Genomic DNA, 27,965 nt, shown 5'->3' with positions numbered 1-27,965 from the left:
CCCTCTTTACCGTACTCCCCTGATAACTAAAGGGTTATCAAGCGCGAGAGTGCTACCGCTCGGCGTAAAACGTGGCGGACAAGACTTTAGTGCTGTGTCTTGCTCTAACCGCTACTTTCCATGGGTATTTTTGGATAGGACGTAGGCCACCGAACGCGTGTTTCCTAGTTAATCAACAACACACTGTTAGAGTCTTTAGTTTTGGTTTTGAGGCCGTCTGCCGTGGGGCTTTCAAGACTTATCCGGCTCAAAGTGTCACTCATTAACAAACTTCGCAAAAAACACTTAATAAAGAAAAAGTCGATAACGTGACCGCAAACATGTAAGTTCTTGAATACACCTGCTGATGTATCCAAACGCGATCGGAACTTTATGACGTGAGTGCGTTCAACACCCCACCCCGAAAAAAGTTTTCATTCAGAAAAAGTGTTGACATGTGTTGCCAGGCAACCGACGGAACGCGCCCTGTCGCGTGCATTTTTTGACTGGCATGCGATGCATTTTTAATCGGGTGAGTTTTCGCGACCCCTTTGGAATCCGAATTTGTCAGTATCCGCGACCGCTACAACCGCAACGATGTTGTTCAAAAAGGGATTTCTTTGGTGCCACTTGAGACTGTTCAAGCTGTAATTGTCCTTCGGGGAAACACCAAACGGTCCAAGGCGATTAAAATGCATTTGACCAACAACGCTCAAACCCCCAACACGGCCGCGGCAGCCTCACCAGAGAGCTCCAACATCATCAATGATACTTACACGAAAATGACTTCGGACATTTTGGCGGAGAGGACGCTTAATGATTTCCTCTCCGAACATCCCGGAGAACTAGTGAGGACTGGTAGTCCTTTGTTTGTATGTACGGTACTGCCTCCTCATTGGAGGTCGAACAAGACATTACCAGTTGCATTTAAAGTGGTGGCACTAGGTGACATTGGTGACGGTACTGTGGTGACTGTTAAAGCGGGTAATGACGAAAATTATTGTGCTGAATTGAGGAACTCAACGGCGGTTATGAAGAATCAAGTAGCTAAATTTAATGATCTTAGGTTTGTGGGACGAAGTGGAAGAGGTAATTAAATCATTATTCTATTTAGTCTGAAGAATGAAAGCTTGCTTGAACGTTCATTTGGAAAAGTCTACTAGGAGTTTTGCATGCTCTTTTTGTCGGAATTTTTTAGGAAAATGTTTATTTTACTATCACTGATATACTCGTATAATAACTATAAATAGCAGGTTTGTTGTTTGACACGAGTTTAATAATAGTATATTACGTTACTAGAAGTAGAAAGAGACGATTATTGTGCTGAGATTGACAACATGTAGCACAATTATCGCATTCTACTCCCGTGTAACATATACAATTTTTTTTCAAGTGGTCTTTAGTTCAAATTGCTAAATATCGACAGATTCATTGTTGCAACCACAACATCAACAACCACAACCTCATTTCCTTCGCCAAAACGTCAATAAACTCAAAATGTCAATGTCACGCAAACCCGTTCATCATGCGACATATTAGTACAACAATGAAAATTCATTATGGTACTAGTAACATAATGTAGTCTTTCTACGCCGGCAGTACACGTGAATAATAAGCATATTTTAGACCGCTTGAAAAAAAAACAGATAATGTTGACCAGTTGTAGAACTCATCTTATGGTAAATTCAATTTAAAGAAATAAGAATTTTTAGCTAACTTAAATACAGAATTACATCTTTTTATTAAATTTCGTCCTATTATTAGTCAATTATTCAACGCTTAGCCACGATTTAAACATTTTTAGTTTCAACCATGTATTTAATAAACTCTTGTGTGTAAACCAGGTGGAAAGATGAAAATTACCTGCTTATACTTTCCACCCGGGTGGAAAGTGAATACTTTCTACCCGCTTGAATGTCTGCGTCTTCAGAAATCTCCATGTTAAAAGCACTCTAAGAACGTTTCAGCTCAAAATATTCAAGAGACAACAGCACAATAATGACGTTGTCGAGATTGTAAACAAATTACCAGTCGTTTATTATGGTTGAAGTCATAACTACTCATACACCTATACTACCTTATTGTTAGAGACTATTAGCAATCATTCAACTGAATGATTTATTAAAAGTTTTATAAGATTCTGATAAATGATTGAAAATAAAATAGTAGGTATACAAACCACGGTGGAAAGTTTAATATCTGTCTCAAGATATAGTTCTATAACTACCTAATACCTAATATCTTGACAGAAATCAAACACTTTCCACCTAAGTATGTAATATACTATTTTATTCACTAGATGTTTAAAATTTTTTTAAATCACTCTGAATGACATTCGCCTATTTACAGGTAAACAAACAAACATCAATGTCACATCTACGGGGCGCGGTGCAAATTTAATAGAACTGTAATTTCAGTTTTTTTTTATATAAGAAATCGAAATTTCATAAAATATTGTATAAAACACGTGACTTAAACCGGTTTATTCACTCGAAGAACTTAGGCTACTCGCTATAACTATAAATTTGTTTATATCTCTAAATTGACACTTGCTAGCATTGGAAAAAACTGATAAAATTGGTGTAATTTAAAAAGTGATATTCAATAAAACGATTTAGTATACCCTTACTCAAAATTTGCAACAATCGTAACTTATAAGAAAGTAAACGCTTTAAAGAGTTAATCCGTTTAAAATCTACGAAGCTAGAAAATGTAAAAATGACATAATTTAAAAGTCAACATCTCGAAAACCGTTGAATATAGATATAGGAATACATGTTCTCATTGTTAAAAGTAACAAACCGATATTGAAAAATAATATTTTATTTTTAAATGTAAAAATTTTAAAAGCGGAATTGTATTTTCACTATTTTCAGAGCGATCTGAGTGGTTTTGATGGTTTCAAGAAAACTTTTACCATGCTTAGTGTGAGGGACACTTAATTTTAGCGTGTTTAGAACCTCTGAGTTGAAGATTTTGAGATCCGATCACTTTTACTCGGTATTTTTGTCTAAGCTTTGGGCAATAGTGAAGATAAGTTAAGTGCGTCGATTTTCAGCTGGGAACTTTAATTCCCAGCCAAAAATTGACTAAAATAGCATTTTTTTCAATATTTTAATACCGTAACGTCTACATTTGAACTCCAATCAACTTCATTCCGCCATCTGAAAAAGCAAGAAAAGATGCTACAAAATGAGCCAAAACACCTGAAAACACCTTTTATACATATACATACAAAACATTACATACATGTATAATCCCCCACATTCTTAAACAAAAAAAATTATTTCAAATTTTCTTTTTTGTGCTTATTTTAGGACCTTTAGCATAAATGTTCCCTTTGCTGGGCATTGGAAATTTTCTTCAGCTAAACAAAAAATTGTCCTCTCTTTTTTTCGAAAAATCTTCCAATTTACGTGTTTTATATGCGAAAAAGAAAGATGCTAAAGAATGACGTGATTGAAGAAAGGTAGAATTTTATCTGTTACTTAAAGCAACTTTGAAGGCAAAGTTAGCTATTTAACTTTGCCTTTGAGGCTGATATACCTATGTGGTAAAAAAGAACATCGTAGAAAACTCGTGTAACTGACAGAGAAACATTGAGAAATGCATGCGCGAGACAAAGATAGAAAACCTAATAAAAAGTGTAGTAAGCGAAAACTTCAGGGCAATATTGCCAGTAACTTATCTGAATTCATCCACTGAATTAGTTGTGTAATTATGTTATTCGTCTATTAGATGATTTATATTTTGGTTTTTGCAATTATTTTTGGATAAAATGACGTTTAGCTGTTTAGCATTTGAATTACTGTTGCGTTGTGATAACTCTCTAATGCCTTAGTTTTCATCTGTCAAAAGTAAAGAATTTCTAAACTCAAACAAAACAGAATAAGAAAATGATAAACAGACCCTGACTAGACTTTTCTGGAGACTTGTATGGCCCAGAACAGCAAAAGTGTGCACTACTTTCACAGTAATAAGAGTGGCTTTGTAGGTAGTGGTCCACCCAACTTAATGTAGGTATCTGTCCCCATACATGTTCAGTCAATTCCTTCAGAACTACGACCATGAAGGAAGGCATTTATAGATCGTCGTGACTTTTGACTGAAAACTACTGAAAACTATTTACATTTTAGGTACTTTGTCTGGAGTCGAAACCATTCAGTCACCTACTCAGAAATATCGATGTATGATCGTTCCTACATCTTTACATAAAAAAACCTTTATGTTTCACCTAAACATTATGAATAAGTAATATCTTGGAAACGGTGTGGGTTATAGTGTTCATAACAACCTGAGGGAACGATAGGCGGGCATTATCAATATTCGCAATGGCATTTTTATACTTCCATTCCTTAAAAACTTCCTATCCCCTATCCTAGGATGCTCTTGACTTTTAGGTAGGTAATACACTTTCGTTAGTTTTCGCTGCATTTTCTTTTATATTTTCTAAAATTCGGCCAGCTTTTGCCATTTTCACTGACTGACAGGACTATCAAAGTCACAACATTCAGTTAAAATAAACAGTAAACAACATATACCGGTAAAGGTATACCTTACTTTTCAATGCCAGAAACAGTAAATGTTTGCTGAATTAGGTGAAACATAAAACAATGTATGCATCACCACAGCCGTTAGGGAGAGTATAATGTCCATCAGGGTGCATATTCTTGAAACGAGGGAAGGGAATTATCAAGAGAAAGACTTGTAGAATGTGACAGGAACCCACCAATGTCAGCTTTTTCTGTCACATTCTATCAACACTTCTCTTGCGAATTCCGTTTAAAGTTTAACTACGTAACTTTTGCACGTAGCATACGATTTTTACTGAACCGCCCTGTGTTCTTCACCCTGCACACTTGGCATTATCCACTAATCCATTAAATAAAAAGCATTTATGAAAAGTTCAGGTAATAATTGGACTTCTTATTTAACGTCTGATTATTCAGTCTTGGAGATTTCAATGCTGGACGTAAGAAAATGCGAGAAACCCGTGGGAAAGAAAGAGGCGGCCCACTTAAGGCGGAGTCTCGTTAAAAATGCGCAGGAAAAGCTGGGAAATATGCGGCGGAAAACCGGAGATGTCTGGGAAAACCTGTCAACAAGATTATAAAAGTTAATCTTGCTTGAAATGATCTGTTTTGTTTGCTTTTCCAGTCTCTCGTTTGTCATTTTCTGGTCGACGAAGGGTTAAAATTGAGCTTTTCTTTTGTCGTTTATTGTTTACTTATAAATTACAATTGCCATGGTTGTCGTTAAGTTACACTTTGAACGTATTAAAGAGGAGTGTATCTATTTAACATTACGATTGAATTAAAACCTTTTGTGCCACTAAAGCTTTTGCGGAAAATGAAAATTCCCCCCTAATAAAATTTCGCACGGTAATTTGGGCACCGAATTGGACCTGAAAGTGGCGGATAATTAGATTTTCTGATATAGCACGATAGTTTTGATACGTTCGCCATTTTGCGTGAGGCTTCAAGTGCATTTTAGCGATCAATGTTTCGTTCGCATTACTCTGTCGCATTATCGGCGCAAATTCGTTTTGCTACCCTTGCATACTGGCAAACCTTTATTGCTTCACCATTATCAATTTCCCATCAATTATTGCGTTTAACAGTTAAAAGGGTAAAGTCAGGGAAACTCACAAAAAAAAACGGAGAAAATAGAGAAAAATAGCCCGAACAAACTAAATTTAATTTGGGCCGACACGCTTTCCTCGAGTCCACTTCGAAAATCCCCGAAACCATAACACAAACAGAAAAGCGGGAAACAAAAAGTAAACGTTTTTCCCAGCGCAAACTTTTATTTTTAAATTAAATCCTATCAGTTTGAAGAGGGGGGCTTTAACTTATGACGTAAAGCGAAAGGGATTCCTGCTCCGCAAAAATATCCACTTTTCGAGTGGAGTTAGCGTGATGGAAAGAGGTTTTTATTAAGCCAATTTACGGAAAACATACATAGAAATTTCTATTTAATTTTTAATGGCAAAAAGCAAAGTTCAATGAGATAATATAACTGAAAGTGTTAATGTTACAAGCTTTAAGAGTATAGTACTCTCAATAAATGATAAAAAAAATCTAAATAAGAATGTCAAATTTACATTTTAAGTTCGTTTATTTAATTTAGATCAAAAGTCTTGGTATTAAGTATCATAAATGTTGCTCGGCAATCGATATATTTCACATTAATGAAATAATGTATATGTGTATGAAATAAGTTAGGGGCGGTTTGGACAACTTCGGCTGCTGTCAAAATTCTGGTGAATCCTTGAAAGTGAAAAAAAGTCTAGTGGTGTTATGTCGGGCGACAGCGCCGGCCATGGAACTGGTTGTCGAAACTTGACCATCACGTGACAAAGACAAATCCTACAAATTTAGACATAGGTATACGTATTTCTGAGACTAATCGCTAGTACTTCAAGATTACAAGTACTATTTGCTAACATGAAAATAGACATTTGACCGTATTTGACATTAGTCATATAAAGACAATACGAGAGCTCACGAGTTTCTATGGTTACGTAAAATAGTCAACTTTCAAGAATCAGACAGTAGGTATACAGGGTGCCCGTTTTACGAGCCTCATCATGGGGATCTCGGTTATTTGAAGAGATACAAGATTAAATTAAGGCAAAATTGAGCAATTAAAGTCGAATAAAAGTTTTAAAATTTGTAGTACAGACTTAGAATATGCAGGTGTCTTCTCTTCTGACTGTGGCCCGTGAGAAGTCCTGTCACACATCTGAGGTTCTTTCTGGGTAATTTTATCAGGGAGTTCGACTTATCTCTTGGAAAGAAGCTCATGAGCGATTGTCCAATGTGGTTTGGACAATTGTTGACAATGTGTTGTCCCTGTGGAGCCAAGTGCCACACCCGGAAATCAGCCCTAGTAAAGGAATGGGTGTGGGCGTGTTGCAAAAGCGACCGTACCTATGGTCCATTTATTTTCCCGTGGCGGTTTGCCTTTCCCGTCATCATTTGCCTTTCTTGTCTATTACATGCGTTCCGAGCGCGATAGAATTTTGACTTCATCTAGTCACGTCGGCAATGAATCATGACGACAAGGCTCGGAAAATCGGCCGCCATTGTTGACAAAAAGTAAACAAAGAGAAATTTTTTATTTTTGATATAAATTTTACAATATTTTAAGGAGTATTTTGATTTAACTTGTTTTTAATTGCGATACTACGTGTGAGACTAGATAATGTGTGTGTGTTTCGGTAGTCAATTTTGAAAATGCCACCTTCTTAATACACTTTACAACTATCAATGGGCCCAGTAAAACATTCTGAAGGAACTAGAGTTTGTGGAACAGAAAAGGATGCATTTTTTAATAGAAAACACTGTCACAATGAAACAGTCCATATATTTACTTACTCCCAAGAAGAGTTTTTACAAGAACACTACAAAAACCAAGTTTATTCAAACCAGTGGTTCTCAATCAAAGAAACATGGATATAGAGTAAAGGCGGTGTATTTAGCAGAAGCTGACAAGGTGATTTACCTAATACTATAAAAAGGACTCTGGTAGAGGTATTAATAAGCTGCTAATACTAAATAGCTTATGTTTCAGGTACCTTTATTTGCCTAATCTGGAGTTTGCTTATCATGCTTTGAAAGGGTCCAAATTTAAAAAGTCCCATTATCAATTGCTCTAAAAGACTAAACAAAAGGTGTTTGAAACTATGGTTATAATGGTGTTGTCAAAATCCATATGCAGAGTGTTGAAAAAACAAATTTCTAATAAGTTTCAGGTAATGTTAGAAAGATACAAGTTACTTAATACATAAATTTGATCAAATGCCATTATTTTGCAGAATTAGCCCTTATAAATTTTGCCGTATCTTCTCTGACTATAAGGCTAGAAACAGATGGTGCTACTGTTAAATACTTTTCCATCAGATAGTAGCTTAAATTACTATTTTAATTGTATTATTTACACATTATGAAATATACAAATAAAATCTTTAAAAATCTCACTCAAGTTTCTTTTTTATCTAAGAAGTCTAGTTTTCTTCATAAACAATCATAAAATTAGATAATTTCTTTAACTGAGGTACCTACCTGCTCTTACAATAAATTGAACTGAAATTGAAAAAACATGTTAAATAAATCACACAACAAAACCAAATTAATATGTATTTAATGCTGGGTAAATTTACAAAAGGAAATAAATAAGCAATCTATATCACAAAACCATGAAGCAAGTTCTTAAAACACCAACAATTCTGTTATAAGTTAAAACACTGCTTTAGGATTTAATAGTCCCCAGGATACACACATTGCCTTTCCTTTCTTGCAAATTTTATGGAATAATTCTTGAAACGTTGGTATTGGGCTGTTAATGACTCGTTTGAATGCACCTATCTGTGATGTTCTTTCCAGATAATTTAAATTGAATGTTGTTGTTGTTCCCAAGCCAAAGTTTGATTGGAACTTTCCGCCTTTGTTTACCACCAAATGTTGCAAGTTTTCCAGTTTGGTGAAGAAAAATCTTAAATTCTACGAAGGTCTCGCAATAACAACACTAATTAATAAACTTAAACAACCCTAAATTAAGTTTTTATTTCTTCTGTTTGTAGTTTTTGGTGTTTTTCAACTTTTTAAAATTCCTAGCCTCAAAATGTTTAGCCCACTGTCAGTTGGGACTATGCTCTATGTTGCCACATCTTCCACGAGCAGATGTGAACCTGTTGTATTGTTGGTTGCAGTAATAAACGGACCGATGAATTATACAGATTTCGAAAAAAAAAAGCATTTATTGCATGCGAAACATGTAAGATTCTTAGAATGTTTTTTTCAAAACAATATAGTTTTCTCATTTTCATTTATAATTGCTTTATGAAAGATACATATTGTGAGGTTTAAAGGAGGAATTTGTCAATACGGCAACGTCTAAACAGGTGATTAAAAAGATGGATAGCCTAGCTTGTAATAAACGACGTGCGTAAATTTCAATATGGCGGAGCACTTGATGACGTAACCGCCACGGGATAAAAAATGAACCATACTTACCTGAGCAACAGCTAAGCATCAGAACAAACAGTAAATAAATACAAATAGTCCAATAGGCCAAAAACAAAATTATGTTCCTAGTCCAGAGAATAAATAAATAAGCTTCTTGCAACATTGCCCCGAAGTTTTCGCTTACTAGATTTTTTATTAGGCTTTCTTGGTCTCGTGCATGCAATTATCAACGTTTCATTGTCAATTACACGGTTTTCCTATGGTCGGATTTTTCTATTACCACACCTGTATATAAATTGTACAGTTTAGTTGCGATTGTTAATATAACCCATATGATACTATACCCAATTGAGCTAAATAAAAAACAAATCGGAGTGGCCATTCAAAATATAATCGTTGATTGCGCTGAATAAAAACCAGAAGTAAAACACAAACAAATACCGCCGATAATCCGCAGAATTGTCGGATAGGATAGTTCGTTACACAAATGAAAAACGCAAACCGATATCGATTAACAGTCAGCCACTTAATGTACATGCAGATGTTTAAACGGGTTTAAATTTGCAGGGGAATTGCTATATCTGTGTGTTCATTTTAGTCGATCGCATGCTTTGATTTCATGCTGAAGCTTGTTCGATGTGAGTTCATTTCTGGTCACGTGGGGATTAACTATTAGTTTAAGGTTTGTATGACAAATGTTGTTGGAGTAAGATTTACCTGTTAATTTAATACCACGTAATGTGGGTATAACAGCATTCAACAATGTTCGTGGGTAATAGTAAACAATTATTAAAAATCGCTTTAGTAGAGTGATTGGACTAGATGATAACCGGCTGGGTTTATATGTTTCTGTTATGATTGATTGGATTTTGCAATTGATTGATATTTATATTAAATGCGAATCATTCAATATTTGAAGTTTTGTCTTTGTTGCAATCGATACAACAAACAATTTGTTACCGAATTGTGGCATACATATCCTATCAGAACTCGTATATGCACTCATCGTAACATGTGACCACCAGTGAAATATCAGCAATAATTAGAATTTGTCTACATAAATAATAGTTATTTTATACAGCAAGTGACTTACACCACTTTTTATTATAAGTTCTTCGAGTGAATAAACCGGTTTAAGTCACGTGTTTTATACAATATTTTATTAAATTTCGACTTCTTATATTAAAAAAACTAAAATTACAGTTCTATATTAAATTTGCACCGCGCCCCATAGATTGACATTGATGTTTGTTTATTTACATCTGTAAATAGACGGATGTCATTCAGAGTGATTTAATAGCTATTTATATAACCAGTTACGAAAAGTGCGATTTTGTGTAACGAATGAATGTTTGCAGGACGAGCAAAGCGAGTTTCTGCAATTTGAATGAGTTACACAATTAGACATTTTCGAAACGTGTTTTATACATGATTTTTTCTAATTTTGGATGGTAAATAGTTAAAAGTGGTACAAACTAAGTAAATTATAGTTTCACATCCAACATCTATGTCTACCTCCCAATCCCCCACCAGTTGTTCCAAATGAAATATCCATGGTGACTTGTGTGTGTATTGTTAATATATCAAACTTTTGCCACGTCAAATATTGTTTATGCTGTAAACATTGCGACAGGTATTTAATGGTGCGATAATTTAACTGAAAATTGAACAACTTAGATTCAGAATTACCGAGTGATATCGAAGAGGCTGCAAGAAAAGCTGTGCTGCTCTCATTCCCGAAAGATCTAAGTCGCTGTTCGATACAGCTTACGAAAAATTTGAAATATGGCTTAAATCAAAAAAGGTAAAACACATAAATGAAAAAGTTATGCATGCTTACTTCGAGGAAAAGAGGTATCTTAAATCTTCAACATCATGGTCACTTTACTCAATGTTGAGAGCGGAGCTGTCTCTGAAGAAAGGTATAGACATTAGAGGTTATTGCTGTTTGAAAAGAAAAAGAAATCTAATGTGTTTACTAGAGAAAACATGTCGGAGTTTTTAAAAGAAGCAGATGATTCCAAGTGGCTGTTAGCTAAGGTAAGCCTATACTATTACACAAAATTTCGATATAATCACTTAGATTATTATTTTCATATTTCAGGTGTTCCTTATTGTAATTATTGTGGAATTAACGTTTCTTCGGAATGAAGATGTAATAGTTAAACACCTGCATTTTCAAGTTAACATTCCAATCACAATCAGTTTTGTAGATATACTAAGAAGATACATTAATATGCGACCAAAAAATTTGAAGCACAACAGATGTTTTATTAACTACCTACATGGTAAATGCAGTGTACAACCAGTAGGTATTAATAGTATTGGCCAGTTAACAAAGAAAATTGCTGAATTACTTGGCTTAAAAAATCCAGGATTATTCACTGGACATCTTGCAGACTATGGAGTCAATTTGTTGAAAATAAAACAACATGGGAGATCGATATCGAACTCTGTTGCCGAAGAATATGTTGAAAAGTCGATTGAAAACAAAAAAAGCATTTCTGCTAGCATTCTTGGTGAAACAAGCAGTGCCAAATCACTTGCTGTAACAACAAATTCAAGCAACAGCAAGACAAATTCGGGCATGAACTTGTCGAACTGTACAAATTGTATAATTAATATTTACAATAATTGATTTTTTAAATTGTTATGTTCCTTTTGACATAAATTGTACTTATTTTTGATTTTCACAGTTTAAATGAGTAAAAAAGAAGTTAGAAAAGCTAATAAATTGTCGTATTAATTTATTAACTAGTTAAGAAATGGCCATTTCATCACGCTAGTTACAAAAAGTAACACTTTTTGTAATCAGTTACAAAAAGTAGAACGTTACGTTACTGTTGTCAGTTTTGAAAAGTGCCACTTTATATGTCAAAATTGGAAAAAATATTTTAAACATCTAGTGAATAAAAAAATGTTTATATCGTTGCTAAGCGTTGAATAATTGACTAATAATAAGAAGAAATGTAATAAAAATAATTATAAACATATGTATAGTATACTTTTAATTCAATCAATATGTAATGGTTTATTATTAGTTTACTCTAACTATTTAAAGGTTTTCTTGCAGTATTTACTCTTAGTGCAAGTTTGAAATAACCTGATCAAATAAATTCGTTCACTTCACTCCACTTAAATCTCTTTCATAGAGATTAGAAGCGATTACCTCGTTCTAGCTAGCTAAATCCCGAATGTTTGCTATAGTAAATTGCCACCCTTTCAGGGATCTTAATCTTAAGATATCAATCAGATCCCCCTGCTTCTAGAATGATTGATGACCTTTCTGGCAAAAATTTGTCAAAGATGGATTGAACACCATTGCAATAGTTGTGTGTTGATTTATATTAAAGTATGGCATTGGACTGACAAAGATATACCGAGTATTGCGGGAATGTTCATAGTAAATCTCACATAAATATTTTAATCGCTTCTAATATTATTTTCCAGTAGATTTAATTGGAATATTGTATAATATTTATATCTAAGTCCAAGTTGTTAAGCGTTTTGGAAATAGGGTACGGTTAATAATAACAATTGCAATTGTTTGAGAACAATAAATTGCCCAAGTCGCGAGGCACGAAAATAATAGTGCTGATCTGGATATTCTTCTTCATATTGAGGATAATAGAGAAAAGGTTTAAAATTCAAACGTTACAGTATCTTTAAAAGATTTGTGAGTAAGTGGAAATTTTGGAGAAACTTCTTGGAACTACTTTAAAATGATATTGAGTCGGCATTCGTTGTCCCAGAAAATAAAAATATTTGGTTTCCAATGTTTGATTGTGCACTTGCATTCTGAAAATACCTCCAAACCGCATTAAATGGGCACCTACCTATTTGGATCAACTTACCCTATTGAGTTAATAAAGCCCGTTTCTCTGATCTTTTTATAAATTATTTATTTTTATGGGGTCATCCTAAAAGTACTGTTTACAAAGAGATCCAGCATCGAAACATGAACAAATTAAAGAATGTGATTTATGCGGTTTGCCAGCAAATGGCGAATTATTCGAACGCTTGATAAATAACAAATAGAATTACCAATATTTTGATATTGTATGTACAATTTAAATTAAATGTGGTGACTATCCTAAAACATGGTTAAAGTTCCATTTATTCGTTATGGCAGATTTAAATACTGTGACGATTGCTGGTGGCTTAATTGACGAAATTATCAGACCGGCCTTTCAAATTAGTAGATTTGATAAATCAGTAGTTGAAAGTATCTTACAAGAGAAATTTTCATACCTGTACATAAAAACATGGAAATGTCGGCATATTAAACTTCTTAAAATACGTCTTTTTGACCTTTTTGGACTTTTCTATATCTGCTTATTTTGACAGATTCTCCATATAACCGTATTTTAAAAAAGGTGATTATACATATACCAATCAATATTAAATGTCAACATGGGCCTCCCGAGATAAAATAGTCTTAAATTTGTAGATGATTTTGTCATGATGAATTTGTATTTACTTAAACACCCAAGTCTCTCACTTAAGAATTTAACTATTTTATTTAAATAAAAATAATAAAAAAAAATTTAAAAAACAAGGTACGATGAAATTTATTCTTCTGCCTCCCTCAAAGCATTGTATATTCCGGAATATCGTTAGTAAAATATAAACCCAGAAACACAGGATCTACCATTGTAGCACACCAGAATTTACATCTATTATATTAAAACTAAACACGATATCCATAGGGTCAGGTTTCAACCGTGTTTCTGAGTGCAGCCCGTTTTTCCTGATTTGGGGTTATTTCCGACCAGAAATTTACAGAGAATACCTTTTCCATTGCTTTGTTGCGTTTGTTGCCTTTTTGGTGAAGCGGGTTCTCGTCACTTTTAGGTGGATTTTTGCTGTTACTCAAGAAATCGTGAGAGCTTAGAGATCGAATTCCTTGCTGACAAGGTCCCATTGACACTGGCATTGGATCATTTCACCTCCAAGATCTGAGGCTGTGTACTTTTTCTTCTCTGTGTCTTTTTATTAAGCTTGCCCACTGCAGAGCGGTCTTTGGATTGAAACTATCTATTGAAATTCACCACCGTCTGTGATTGAGTGAAGCATTTATCACCAGTGGCTAGGACTGAGAAGCTTTTGTAAATCGACACAGTAAAGTAACTTTAGACTCTAGTAACTTTAGAATTATTTTTATCAAGACTTTTTCCCTGTTGCAGACTTAATTGTATTCGTCCGGATTGGCAATTGAAGCCTTTACAAAATCAGGTTGTCGGCCGCATTGTAAAGATAAACTGTCGCCTACAACCAGTGATTGGAGTAGAGTAAAAATTAGAGTAAGATCGAGTGAATAAAACAGCTTCACATTTTAGTGTTAATATTTGTTTGATTTGGGTTACCTCTTACTGTGTGGCCTTACTCACCTTATTGATCTTTCTATTTCTATTAATATTATCGGTAAATTCTCATTTAAAGTTATTTCAGTATAGTTTTGTTGGAAGTAGGCAGAAATAGGTTCCAGAATCCGTCTTAAAGCTTTCTGACTTGAGCCGTCTCTAAAAGTCAGTTATAAATGACCTCCCTTACTCTCCGGGTTTCTGAGCTGGGGCACTAATGTGCCACTTCAATGTCAACATATTCCTGTAAATCTAATTTCTTTAAGTGGAAAAAAACGCAAAAGATTCTACCAAGACGTGTAGCAACCTCAGGAGAAGTTCCTAGCTATACTATAAGCAGATAATTTAAGTTATAGTAGAGTAGATAAGTAGCGTCTAAATGGTCCAGTTTGGATACTCTGTATAGTTTGTAAACCCATTTGTATTACTATCTACATATAATATAACAATAAAACGGTAGGTGCTCTTACTTTGAAAAACACGGTGTAATCCACATCATCCATTTCTTAATGAATTACAGGACGTCCTGTGTATATTAAGTAATTTTTAGATGTAGAAGAAGAATATATATAATCACAACAACCTAGTTACCAACATTTACGTATCTATTCTATATCCTGTAACGACGTGGCCACGTAAGGGTAAACCGCCGAATCCTGCTGCCACGTGCTATAAACCCCGCAACCTAAACAGTGGTTAAAGTTCCGTTTTGGGGAGAACTTTATAATATCTGCTATTTATCGTAAATGAACAAATCGAATATCATAAACTGTCAGAAAAGTAAATTTTTTAGTTATTCTATTTGCATGATAAAACTTTATTTTTTATTGTTTGTTGTGTGTTGTTGTACTAAAATCATTATTAAGGCGCGTATTTGGAAGATTCGTTTTCTTAGCTATCGATTTTTGATTTATTGCAACAGATTTTTAATGTTCTTATAGCAGTTGACAGAAAAAAGCCATGCTGGCTTTGAGTAAATATGAAGTCTGCGCTAAGGTCGTTAAAATGATGTAGGTATAACTTGCTTATTTCTTAATAGTTATTTATGGAACAAGTGCAAAAAGTACATCTTTTTCTGACATCATTCTATTTTGTATGATATTCCGATTTAATAGTATTATTTTTGTTTCAGGGAAAAGTTTTACGTTAACAATTATGGTATCAACGTCTCCGCCCCAAGTAGCAACCTACAATAAAGCAATCAAAGTCACTGTGGATGGACCCAGGGAACCAAGGTCAAAAACAAGTGAGTACGGTCACTTTTTAATTAATTATGTTCAGTGACATTCTTTAGATCAAAAATGGCGATATGACCTAAATATTATTAAGAAAACGTGTTTGGTCTTACTGCGAAAAGCCTCTGATTTTTTTTGCAAAATCTGGACAACGTTTTATAGTTATTTAACCAACGAGTGTATTAATGAACGCAATTAATAATCGAAATGTCGACTGTAGTTTATAATAAATGTTTATAATCTTAAAAAGTTTGAAAAAAACTAATTATTGTCAGTTGTATACGCGACAAAGCAAACCGAAGTCACAGGTACCAGTGTCAGTTAGTTCTTCCGGTAATGGTGGATGTCAACTAAAGAATGTGTGTCTATTTCTCTCTGTTTAAAGCAAATCAAAAAACCAAAAATTACCATAAATCATAAATAAATCAAAATCTAATATCGGATCTTCCACTTTTTATATTCTGTACTGTCAAATGTCACCTGTTGTTTGGAACCTTAGAAAAATTAGTTTTATATACCTTCGTGTTCATGGTGTAGTGTGTTTCATATAAAAAAAGCATTTGTCAGGTTAAAAGATGTCTTTCTCATTTTTTGTGGTGGTTAAAGTGTGACACCACCAAACCGTCACATTCTATCTAACACGTGGTTATTTCATTAAAACTCATGTTATGCCTTACTTAGAAACAATTTGGTACTGTTGGCAGCAAATTTAATTAAAATTAATCAAAATGTTGACCAAATATTGCAGAAAATAGATTTTATTTTCGATAGAGACACGGAAGCGGCACCAGACTCTTTTTCTTAATTACATTTAAGTTAATCATGGACTTTCCATATAAAGAATGTCACGTAACCTGTTGATAATGTGCTGACCGAAAACCCTGTATGTTTTAGAGCATATTGGATGGCAATTACATGGTATTCCAGATGTTGCAAAGTTGCAAAGATGAAATTTTGGAATATCACGGGAAGACTTAGGTCCTAAAAACTCGAAACGACCATCAAGAGATACATTTTTAATTTTACCTGATATTCAAAATTTCTTCTTTCTTGCTTCATCTTTGCAGCATTTACCTTGTAGAAAAAGGTAGACCGTTCCGTAACATTTGGAATATGTATGTATTTAATTTTATTTTAAAATCTCTTATTTTAAACTTGTTCAATAACTCGGTTGATGCACAATGTATATGTTAAATTGTCCCAAAGTAATTAAGGTAATGCGACCGAGCAATACAATTTCGGTGGAAATAAAGGGCCCGTTTCCGCTGTCCGCAAAACAAATTTTTTGATGGACTTCCAATTGCGATTGTGTACGAGTTACAAACAAAACGTCAAACGCAGGCGATAGTCCTCCCGAAGTAAACAAATTTAAAATTACAATTCCTGCAATAATGAAGCATGTAAAATAATTACTGCATGGGGGGTCCCCGCCGGCCAGGATGGAAACGGTTTAACAGGAAATTTAATTGTTTCCTGGGAGTGTATATTAATTAACGTCTCCAACAGTTGCCATCAACAGAAAGCTGACGTAGCAGGACCGTGCGGGAAAGTCCTGTTACGAGAGGGTGACGTCGTTCCTTCGACAGCTGGACATTTTCCTGATGAGGTCTATTAAGTGGGGTGCGAAAGTTTCTGTTTGGAAACACATGCCCAAGGACGTTTTCAAGCGGGTTTTCCATCGACTATTTAGACACATTTAGAACTGTCAGACACTAAAGTTTTTTATTGTGTGTCATTTAAACAATTATATACTTGAGCAGAAAAGATTTAACTTATTATTAATCTAGGTTTTCGGACTATATCAAGAGTCGTAAAAAAACTATGACATCTTCTTAAAAAAGATGAGGACAATTAATTATTCACTTTGATAAAATCAATCCATACCATAACCAACTATTAACCAACTAGATAACTAATGATTAACAGATTGCCTGATCTAAATTAGATTTATCACTTCCCTTTCTGTTCAGTTAGTGTGTTAGGTGTCATCCAAGTTACTTTTATAAATAATACATTTTTACATTAAACTTTTTACAGTCTTTCACTCTTTCGACTCTATCGCCCTTATTATTAACTTTTTGACTAAAGTAAATGTGACGAAGTCTACTTATTTTGGCAGTAAAATTGTGGTAGATCTTTTAGAGACACCCTGTATAGTGCTTTTGATATAGTGGTCTGATAACAAAGCGACACAAACAAGTCACTTATGAAGATGGTGGTTTATTATCTTTACCGTTCAGGTTCCATGATATGTTTCAAATTAGTTAAGATAAAGCACGCATCAAGTGCTATATTTTAAAAAAAATTTGATTTTTCTCTCACTTCTGGTAAAATTTGGCCCCGGAATCTGGAAGTAGATGTGATACTTGCTTATTTTAAGCTGGACACCCTTCATATTTTTACATTTTCGGATTCTACGTCAAATTCTAGACATGTTTCATGTATAATATCATATAAAAACCTATCTGGATGAGTTTCTGAGATACTTACCATTTTATGTGAAATTTGACATTTTCAGCCTCCAAAACAAATAATTTAATTTACACATATCAGTAAACGGTTTTTTCTTAATTTTTATGTTTTGTCGTGTTAAACAAAGTTTGTTCTATGAGTGGATACAGAATAACGTCGAAATAATGATGAAAGCTGTCTCAAAAATTCAATTCTCACACAAATTTTCCAGAAAATCTGTTATTTCCCCATACGGGCCACGCTGTTTAATATCTAATGACTCGATGTGTAATGGGCCTGTCCCACAATTTTTTTTTATTTCATAACTACAAAGACGGATTGAAAATATTATACCCGTATTTTTTTGTTTTCAAAAATATTAAGTCTAAATAGAAAAAAAATGATGATAAAAACTACATTAATCTCATGTTTAAAACGCCCGCCGCCGGTGACGTACTACACTATCAACCAATCAGCGACAAGAAGTGAAACAGTTGGCGTGCAACAGCCAATAAAATCGCCCAGAATTACGTACGTCACATGCGCGCCAAAACAGATCTTTTAAATTTAATGGACAAATTCAAACTAATGTAGGAACATTTACGACCATAATTTTTTCTTCAAGAATATGAAAAATTAGTTTTTTGATCCTATTCTTTCGATTCCATTCATTAAAACAAAAATTTATGATATGTGGGATAGGCCCATTAAATGTAGGTTTCAGATTCACGTCGGCATTTTAAAAATATGCAAAATAAAAATTAAAGAATACAGTAATTTAATAAGGTGACACTTGTATAATCTTGACGAATAACAATTACAAAACTCATCTTTGGTTTCGTTAAAAGTATTTGTTTTTGGGTTCGATGCCAACTCAGACTGCAACTGGAAACACTGAGGTATTTCTTCTATTGACATCCACATTATTGCGTATCTCTATTCCAAAACAATAATAGTGCAAGTCCTAACTAACTACGAGACAACAAAACCTACAAAGACACCGAAGCCGGCAAAACAGACTGAATATTCAGCAGGGTCTGAATTTCTCCGAATTTGCAAGTGGATCCTGCTAGAAAGGAATTAGTGAATCAAACGGTTTGATTAATTAATTAGGAAAGGTTCATCCGTGCATGCTTGGCACCCTTTCCAAGTATTCATTCGAGGACGCTCAATTTACATGAATCGCTAAATTGTAACGAGGCGACGTGTGTCAAGAAATTGCAGCATTGTTCATTTGATTTTTCACTTGCATTAACGTTCGAGTTAAAATTCGTTTACAACCCTTTAAAACCTGTTGCCTTAAGAATTCAAACAAGGGGCCATTAGCAGTATAAATTCCTGCAAAACTTTCAGCTGCAGACAATTTACCACATTCTTAAAGGGATATAACAAGCTACGTTGGATTAATAAATGTCTCGTTCCGACCGTTATGATCTGGTTTCTTCTTGATTTACAACTTGTTTAGTCTTCCCTACTTTTAATGTTTGGTTCTCCTAATAGCCCAAAAACGATTTTAATTACTTTCCCATATTGTTACGTTAATCTCTAGTAGATAGGCACACAAATATAGGACATAAATTAAGTTCACGTGTTAAAAGGCAAGTAGTGCTCTAGTAGTTTATATAAATTGCCGCCCTCACTTAAGTTTACCAATTAGAGCGGAAAGTTTAAGATGAGTCGATAACATCTGAGAAAGGATACGTATATATGGTATTTCTAGATCCCGGATTTGAATCATACGAGCAGGCATTAAGAAAACCGCAAGGCTTGTACGCAAAATGGAAACTTTGCTGAAAGTTTGTTCGCAATTGCTTTAAACTCGCTGCAGTATTAGGAGCACTTAGCTCGAAGACGTTCTGATGTTCACTTGTGTATCGCAAGTATGTATGAAATAAGCTTTCGGGATTGTTTTGGTAATATCTTTAATGGCTTGAAAGTTTGAAGTTTGAAGTGTACGGTATATACGCATACAAAACAGGTAGGAAGGGAGAAGAATAAACTGTTAATATGTTTTTTTTTATGTTACGTTTAGATTAGAAAAATGTTAGACATCAATCTTTTTATCAAAATTTACATTTGTGTATCACAGGGTGACGTGTAAAAATGGAAACACTTTTAATAAACTCTCTGTATCTTAGTTAGATAATTTGCAACCTTGTCTATTAGACAACTAGGGAGGAACTTTTGTTCTCGCGGGCAATTTTGGGCTTTGTGTCGGGTCTCAAAGTTCAAGGATGCAAAAAGCAGTTTACTACAGAGTTGCGCATCTAATTTGTTATACAACCAATGTAATGTTTTATGAAAAAAGCAGCAATTAAATACTATGTTAATACCTGGCTGAAAAAGAAGGTGTTGTTTGACAATTTGTCAAGAAAGTGACGAACTGTCGTTAGACAGTGTGACTTTTACGGTGGCACTCACTCCCTAGGGAGTAAAAGTGATATTTTCATCTCTCAAATGAGGGAGAAAAAAGTAAAAAGTTCTCAGAGAAACGACATGCATTTTATTTCCAATTCGAGTGTCGACGTTGGTGAAATTAAGATAAATATTCACCTTTTCGTCGAAACCCTGTATTTTTTCTAATAATTGAGATATCAGAGCGAATAAAAATAGAAAATGTTCAGAAATGAACGAGTCACAATTTGATATTAAAAAGTGATGTCAATTATTGAAAATTATTGTCAGTTGTTCAATCCACAGGGTGTCTCAAAAAATACCGATAAAACCATTTAAAAATGATAATAAGGCAAATTTATTCATGAAGAATCAAGCTACAATACATAAAAAAATAAAAGTTCCAGAGAAAATTGATGTTAAACTAAGTGTAAATTTTGACCGTATTTTTTGAATTAACTTGGTGAATAATTTTTTATTATAGCTTTGGTCATAAATTCCACAAAAATATCAAATAAATTATGCTTTAATAACGTATACTAAATCCCTGTGGGAACAGCGTAATAATATTGATTATAAGACCACTAATTACATAATCTACTAAATATCTTAAGTCTATTACAAGCCAAAATCAACAAACGTTTACAACGGGTCATTGATATTGTGAGTGTATCGGGTACAAGTTCTTGGATATAGTTTATTGCAGAACAAAAGATACGAGTTATCATTAACAAATATCTAAATATATCCAGGTAACTCAAACGTACTATTAGCCGTAAAATAATCACATTTTTTGACGTATTGATCATAAATTCTTTAGGTATTCATTATATTATCTGTTGCAAATTTAAGATATATGGCGACTTATATCTTGTGTAATTAATTATGTTAATGAACTGTATTTAGGTTAGTTTTTAACTTAGAAATGAGGCTAGTTAAACTAATCGAGAAAGAAAATGTAAAAAGCGAGAAACCATACAAAATCAAATGGCTAATACTAAAAAGCCCTCACCAGCTTTTCTTGTTGCTTGATGCTTCTTGGGGGAGGGCTCTCATGGATCTTCAAAAGGCTTGGGAAGTTACTTATGCAATTTTTAACGAAGGTTTCTTAATGACGCGTACAGATTGCAATCACTCGATTCGAACCATCAAAGTAAAACCTGATTGTTAATACTGTATTGGGATACTATAATAAGCTCAATATGAAGTCAGATATGATAGTTGTTCTGCAACATCTGGTAACATCTGTAAACGACAACACATTTACAACTTCATCTTCATGAGTAATAGCTATCATTGCATGTTCGTTGAATAATATAGTATTACTACATATTAGACAAAACGTCTTAAAGATCATAAAGTAAGCCATTGTAAACGTTTGTTGATTGTCAGCTTATAACGGGTTTTGTATACTTACTAGAAAATTCAATGATTGTAAATCCTTTTATTGCTACTATTGGCACTATACATAATCGTATCGTATTTAAGTAAATGGATAAAAGCCATACATCAACCAATTGCTGGTTTGAATCATGTGTAGGGGCAACAAACAAAATTCGTGTCATTGCATTTAATAATATTTTGAGCTGCATCTTTATAAGAAAAAAAATACAATTTATTATTGGTTTTAGGATGTCTTGAATGACCTCATTTACAAAATATCAGATTTAAATTAATATAAAATATAAGTTTTTTTGCTATAGTCTATTTAATTGGCAATAGTGGTCAAATGTGATTGGCCTATTGGCGGTATGATTTACACAGCAGATATCATAAATAAACAAGTTATGTCAAAAAACACTGGCATAGTTGGTTGAATTGTTTTCAGAGTTTTTATTTTTTACTCCAAAACAGTGCGGTTCTAGAAAAAATCACAAGAGATATTTTTTCATCTATAAAGTGTATCCCGAGGAATCCAAAACTGATTTGTATTCTCTGAAAAAGCAGTAGAGTTCCTCTTTTTTTTAATATCCAGTTACATGCTTGTGTAAACGCCTCTGGAGTTTTTCAACAAAATGTTTCTCAGATACCTACAGTTTGCCAACTTATACAGTTTTTCTATTCTCGATCGTGCAGTTTGTGTTCAGAAGTTAGAAAATATTTGGACATTTTCCTTTAGAAAAATAAATATCACTAGTTCAAGCTGATTAAAACTTTAATGCATACACGTTTTGAATGTATACTGAACGTTGGAGACTTTATACAACAATTTAAGGAACGGGCGGTGATTAGAAACGGAACGTGTAATGAGAACCAGCCTTTATACGGCAAGCAGCGTTGCTAGATAGCGCACATGCTTCATCGATCGATTGTTGAAATTCTTTAGTCGTTTACATTGCTATACCATTTTAAAATATCATTTAGTTTAGTTTTAAGCTCAGTAAGTTTTAACATTATTATGTGTCCCAACTCAAATCAGATATACTAATTTTCATTAAATATTATGTTATGACTCAGTTGGTGCCTTGGAATGAAATGAACTTATACAAAAAACTACAAATGATCCGTAAAAGTCTTTGATACCGACACTCAAAGGAAACCGACGACTTTTACTTCCGCGCATTTAAACCATAAAACTGACTCATTAAATTGCTCTTCTGTCTTTTTGACTGCCATATGGTGAGATTTTATAAACATTCATATAACAAATGAGCATCCTCCTTACGGCGATTACTGTGTGTGGTCCAGTCTTTTGTAATGCAGACGATTCTGTATATTTTGATCTCAGCAAAACTGAATTAGGGCAGCAATCAAATCTAATATAGTACTTTCGTTTTTAGGACAACAACAACAGTTCCATTTTGCTTTTGGCCAGCGACCGTTTCCTTTTGCCGCTTCGGATCCCTTGTCCAGTTTTAGGATGCCGCCAATTGGAAATTGTAATAGTAAGTTGCACGGTTTTTATTTAAATTAGAATAGTAGCCGTAAGAGAAACTTTTCCAACTAAATTTCGCCCTAAGAATGTAAAGTTTAGACGGCTTGATTTAATTTGCGCCAACTCCTTTTTATGATTCCCACAGGACTCGCGTTCCAAATGAAAACACAACCCATTCGTTATCCCCTGTTAACGGGTGTAAATTATTGAGACGATTTGAATCTTAACTAACTGAAGATTTACGATTTTCATATGAAAGTGTTTCGTAATGTTTCGCAACGTTAAAACGCGCGTTTGCTTTGCCCTACTGATTTTTGTGTATTGTGCCAGATATGACTCAATTTGGACTGACAACGACAAACTCCCATTGGGGTTACAGCGCAGCTGGAGCGTACTCGCCGTATTTTACACCGAGCACATTAGGTTCCTGCGCGGCAAGTACAACGCAGTTCAACACACCTGCGCTGGGATTCTCTGGGGCCACTCCTGATCAAACTTCTGCCCAGGATGCCTTCACTACAAGTTCTACTGTGAGCACATGTAAGTCGTACAGCAAAACAAATATTTTTACAGTCATTTCAAAACAAACTACTCTAATTTTTTTTATGTATCAGAAATAGTTAAAACATGCGTTTTTTGGAAAAAATATGTTTCAGTTTCTTGATATTACCAAAATAGTAAAATGAAGTAGGTCATTGTTTAATATTAGCTGCAACCTCCCTCAAATTAGCATTTCAAATTTATCAGTTTGAAACAAAATCCCGGATCAACCAACATGGCGTCCTCATTACTAAATACTCCATCGTTCCATGTTGATACCTGGTTGAAAAAGAAGGTGTTGTTACTAAAGATATGTTTGTCAATTTGTCAAGAAAGTGACAAACTGCCTTTAGACTTTAGATTTTTTCTGGTGACAATTTTCCTCCCTATGGACGAAAATAATTGTCTGGTGGCACTTTCACTCCCTAGGTTGTTGTTGTTGTTGTTTGGCAAACCTGGGGGGCAGCGCCCCAGAAACGTATAGGCCTCCTGTCTGGGTCCGTCACGTCCCGGTTGTTGGTAGCTACAGCAGTCCAGTCGACTTTATAAAGCCAACCAGTCTGCTAGGTCTTAGCTCCCTTGATTGCCCTGGGAGTCATTATTGACTGTTCCAGGAATGTTGTCCGCGAACGAGTGAAGGCTGGACACCATATTAAGATGTGTCCTGCCGACTGTTCCTCTTCCAAGCATCCTCGACAAGTAGGATCCTCGGTTATACCCATCAAGTACTGATGCCGTCTCAGCTGGCAGTGGCCAGTCAGTAGGCCGGTCATTGTCCTAAAGTTCTCTCTGCTTAGTTCCAGCAGGTATTTCGTATTTTTGGCTGAGGGGCCACTGATGAGTTCTTTGGCTTGCCTCATACCTATGGCGGAGTCCCAGCGTTCTTGAAACATCTGCTGGGCTAAAGATTTTAGCGACTGGATCACCCTGCTATTGGCGATCCCCACAGTCGGCTCTGGACCAACAAGCACTTTCTGAGTGAACAGTTTTGCCAGTCAATCCGCCTCTTCATTTCCCGGAATAGCAGCATGTCCATCCGTGAACCAGTTGGATCTATCGCGGACGACCCCCGGGGCAGCTCCATTCTCCCACTCCCATTCCCTAGGTAGTAAAAGTGATATTTTCATCTCTCAAATGAGGGAGGGAAATTTTATTTTCTATAGGGGTCGTAAAAAAAAATCAGTACCTGGATGGAATTACTTTAAGGTAATGTCTCTAGCAATTATTACCAATTGGAACCTTAAAATGCGACTAAAAAATTGTGTATATTTTAAAAATTCTTCTTGAGTATTTCAGATACAAATTATCCACGTATTTGGAATCCCAGTTTGCCATGCCCGTGTTCAACTACTATTTTCAATGGATTTAATATTAGGTCAAAGAATTTTAAACGTTAAAAAGGTCTTTCAGGAAGACATTACCTTCCATCCCTTCCCACATATGCTTTGTAATAATTTTTAGATATAAGTACCTCAAATAAACTCAATTGCATTGAAAATGCAATGATAAGGTGGTAAACGAAAAACATTATGCCCCTGTTGTTCAGCAGTATGATTAACGATATTTTTGTGGCTTATTTCTATAATATTAAATATACAAGGTGGCAAACTAAGAATGCGAAGTACTGTAAATAGGAAACCAAAAATGATACAATATTTTGGCGATTCCGGCGTTGACCCATTTACCTGAAATCAGCAGCAACAACAAATTTTTATTTCTATTTCTTGATTCTTTTGATTAATCTAGACAATTTTTGTTGTAATCAGTTTCTCTCTAAATGTTGTTGCTTTCGAGATATTGACTATTAAACGTTGGAATAATCGCCTGCTGTAGCCTTCCACTATTTGGAAGGCTACAGCAGGCGAACGGTTGAAGATTAAGCAAAATAATAAAATAATAAAATACTAATAATTTGAAGTTTTTTGAAAATAACATTGTAAGACAGATCTCAAAAAACATTCATTAACAGTTTCACTTTCTTAAATTCAACTTCCGATTCATCACTAATTAATCATCACTTAAATAAACACTATCATTAATACAAACATAAATAAACACGGTGACACAAAACAGTTCTGACAGTTCGGCGTTTTAAACATTAGAAGTCCTAGATTATAGCTATTTATGTACCAAGGGCGTTAGAGAGAACATAATGTCCTGAACATAATTCAAAACCTATCCCTGGGCCATAGGACGTCTGGCTGTTTCGGCGGACATTATACTCTCCCTAACGCCTGTGGTGTAACAATGTTTTAGGTTTCACCTAATTCAGCATTATTTACTGTTTCTGGCATTGAAAAAGTAAGGTATATCTTTACCGGTATGTTGTTTACTGTTTATTTTACCTGAATGATGTGACTTTGATAGTCAGTCAGTCAAAATGGCAAATGCTAGACGAAATTTTAGAAAATATAAAAGAAAATGCAGCAAAAACTAACGAAAGTTTATTACCTAAAAAGTCAAGAGCATCCTAGGATAGGGGATACAAAGTTTTTATGGTATGGAAGTATAAAAATGCCATTGCTAATATTAAAAACGGTTTCAGGGCGTTATAAGCGGGCGTTATGATAATGCCCTCAGGTTAATATGAATACACCGTTTCCAAGGTATTATGTATTCATAACGTATAGGTGAAACATAAAATTTTTTTAAACCTCTAGTGAATACAAAAATCTTTAGAACGTTGCTAAGCGTTGAATAATTTGACTAATAATAGGACAAAATTTAATAAATATTTGAAATAATTTTAGGGTGGTTTGATTTAAAATGAATACAGTATGTTTGTATGTCATCTGTATACTACAATACTGGAAATTTTATTTGTTTCAGTGTTGCCAGATACATCCACAACCGACCTGGACCAGCATCTGGGGTTGATATCATCTCAAAACCACGCCAACCACACTCAAAGCTCAACTCACACCTCAGCCTTGTTGGTACCACGGTACTCGACTAATCACACAGACTTTAGCTTATCTGGTCCACGATCATTATCGGACAACTCCAGTGCAGCTGAAAGCCCCGTCCAAGATGAACTGTTAGGGTCCCAGCCTACCTTAAGTGTAAATCACATTCACAATAACTCAAGCAGTAGTGCTGCCACTAATTTTCCACTGCATCAAAACATGACGCAGTCAACCTACTCTTCCAGTAATTGCAATAATTCTATTTATCCAGTTCTTCCTGGTTTATTGTACTCGCAGTTATATTCGGCGGCCAATCATCAGCCTCACAATTTTCATTCACTGCATAGTCACAGTGCGCAACCGCATAATGATTTACAAAGCGTTATGGATCATTTGTCTACCAATACGACCCAAAGACAAATGAACGGGACGACTGATTTGTTACTAAATAATGGAACCTGCGCGGCTGCTGCGCAAAGACAAGAAGATGCTCACAGCAGGGTTTTGAACACTAATGGACCTAGGGGACCTGGTCAGAATGGAGACGCAGTGGTGTGGCGTCCATATTAAAAAATCTACAAAATAGTGATATCACGTGCAATATTTTTGTTCCTGTTTGTTATTTTTTTTACACAGATACAGAAATTGCTTGCTTTTAAATTATTGTATTTGTTACTGGACTGTACTTTTTATCGTTATTTTATCACTTTCTTAATTGCAACAGTTTCTCAAATAAATTATAATGTTAGTTATCAAAAAAATAAAATTGTACTTAGCTCAAAATAAGGCCTGTACATATTGGTAATATAATAAGTTCCTTGTAAATTTTCATAGTTTAACAAAAATTTGCCAGCCAGCGTTGCTTGAAGTAATAAGCAAAGTAGATTTGAATTGCAACCATTTGTCATTTCAAATTTTAGTTGTAAAATATGAATTTGTTAATAACTTTGTTTTGTTTCCTGTAAATTGACTATTAATGAAATAAATATGTAATTATAACACTTGCTTTAATTTGGTTCACAACACTTCAAATGGGGGGGCATGCTGGTATGGAGCCTATGCTATCGAAAGTAGTTGGTCTGAGAAAATTAAGAGGAGAGAAAATCCAGCTGTCAAAGAGAAAACTATTGAAAGCCAATGTTCTTTACAAAGAATAGACTATTTTTTTTAAGTGAGACGTATGGTAATGTCAAGCACCTGACCACTAAAGCTATAGTCTTATGCGTCCGTGATCCGACGACACATTTTTGATT

The 27,965-nt window shown here is 34.5% G+C and overlaps 1 protein-coding gene and 1 long non-coding RNA gene across 3 annotated transcripts; one reads left to right on the top strand and one right to left on the bottom strand.

Annotated features, from left to right (window-relative positions):
• The first annotated feature begins 59 nt into the window (after positions 1 to 59).
• Positions 60 to 27,711, top strand: RunxA (RUNX family transcription factor Runt related A). Of its 2 annotated transcripts, none has more exons than XM_081985559.1 (5): positions 60 to 1,068; positions 15,444 to 15,557; positions 23,157 to 23,276; positions 23,597 to 23,806; positions 26,636 to 27,711. In XM_081985559.1, the coding sequence occupies exons 1-5, from the start codon at positions 672 to 674 to the stop codon at positions 27,280 to 27,282; spliced, it is 1,488 nt and encodes a 495-aa protein (XP_081841685.1). In that variant the 5' UTR covers positions 60 to 671; the 3' UTR covers positions 27,283 to 27,711. The 2 variants fall into 2 exon arrangements, with proteins under 2 accessions (XP_081841685.1, XP_081841692.1); XM_081985566.1 differs by having other exon boundaries at positions 61 to 1,068; positions 23,172 to 23,276.
• Positions 6,676 to 9,625, bottom strand: LOC145733051 (uncharacterized). Its single transcript, XR_014179112.1, has 3 exons — positions 9,293 to 9,625; positions 8,997 to 9,233; positions 6,676 to 6,867 (listed from the first exon to the last, which is right to left on the bottom strand). It is a non-coding gene; the product is annotated as an uncharacterized LOC145733051 (long non-coding RNA).
• Positions 27,712 to 27,965: the final 254 nt, after the last annotated feature.

Source organism: Ips typographus, linkage group LG1 (genome assembly GCF_016097725.1).
Source record: "Ips typographus isolate SLU linkage group LG1, UJ_Ityp_2.0, whole genome shotgun sequence".
Lineage (NCBI taxonomy): Eukaryota > Metazoa > Arthropoda > Insecta > Coleoptera > Curculionidae > Ips > Ips typographus.
The sequence above is the reverse complement of the archived record's forward strand: the minus strand, read 5'-3'. Positions and strand labels throughout refer to the sequence as shown.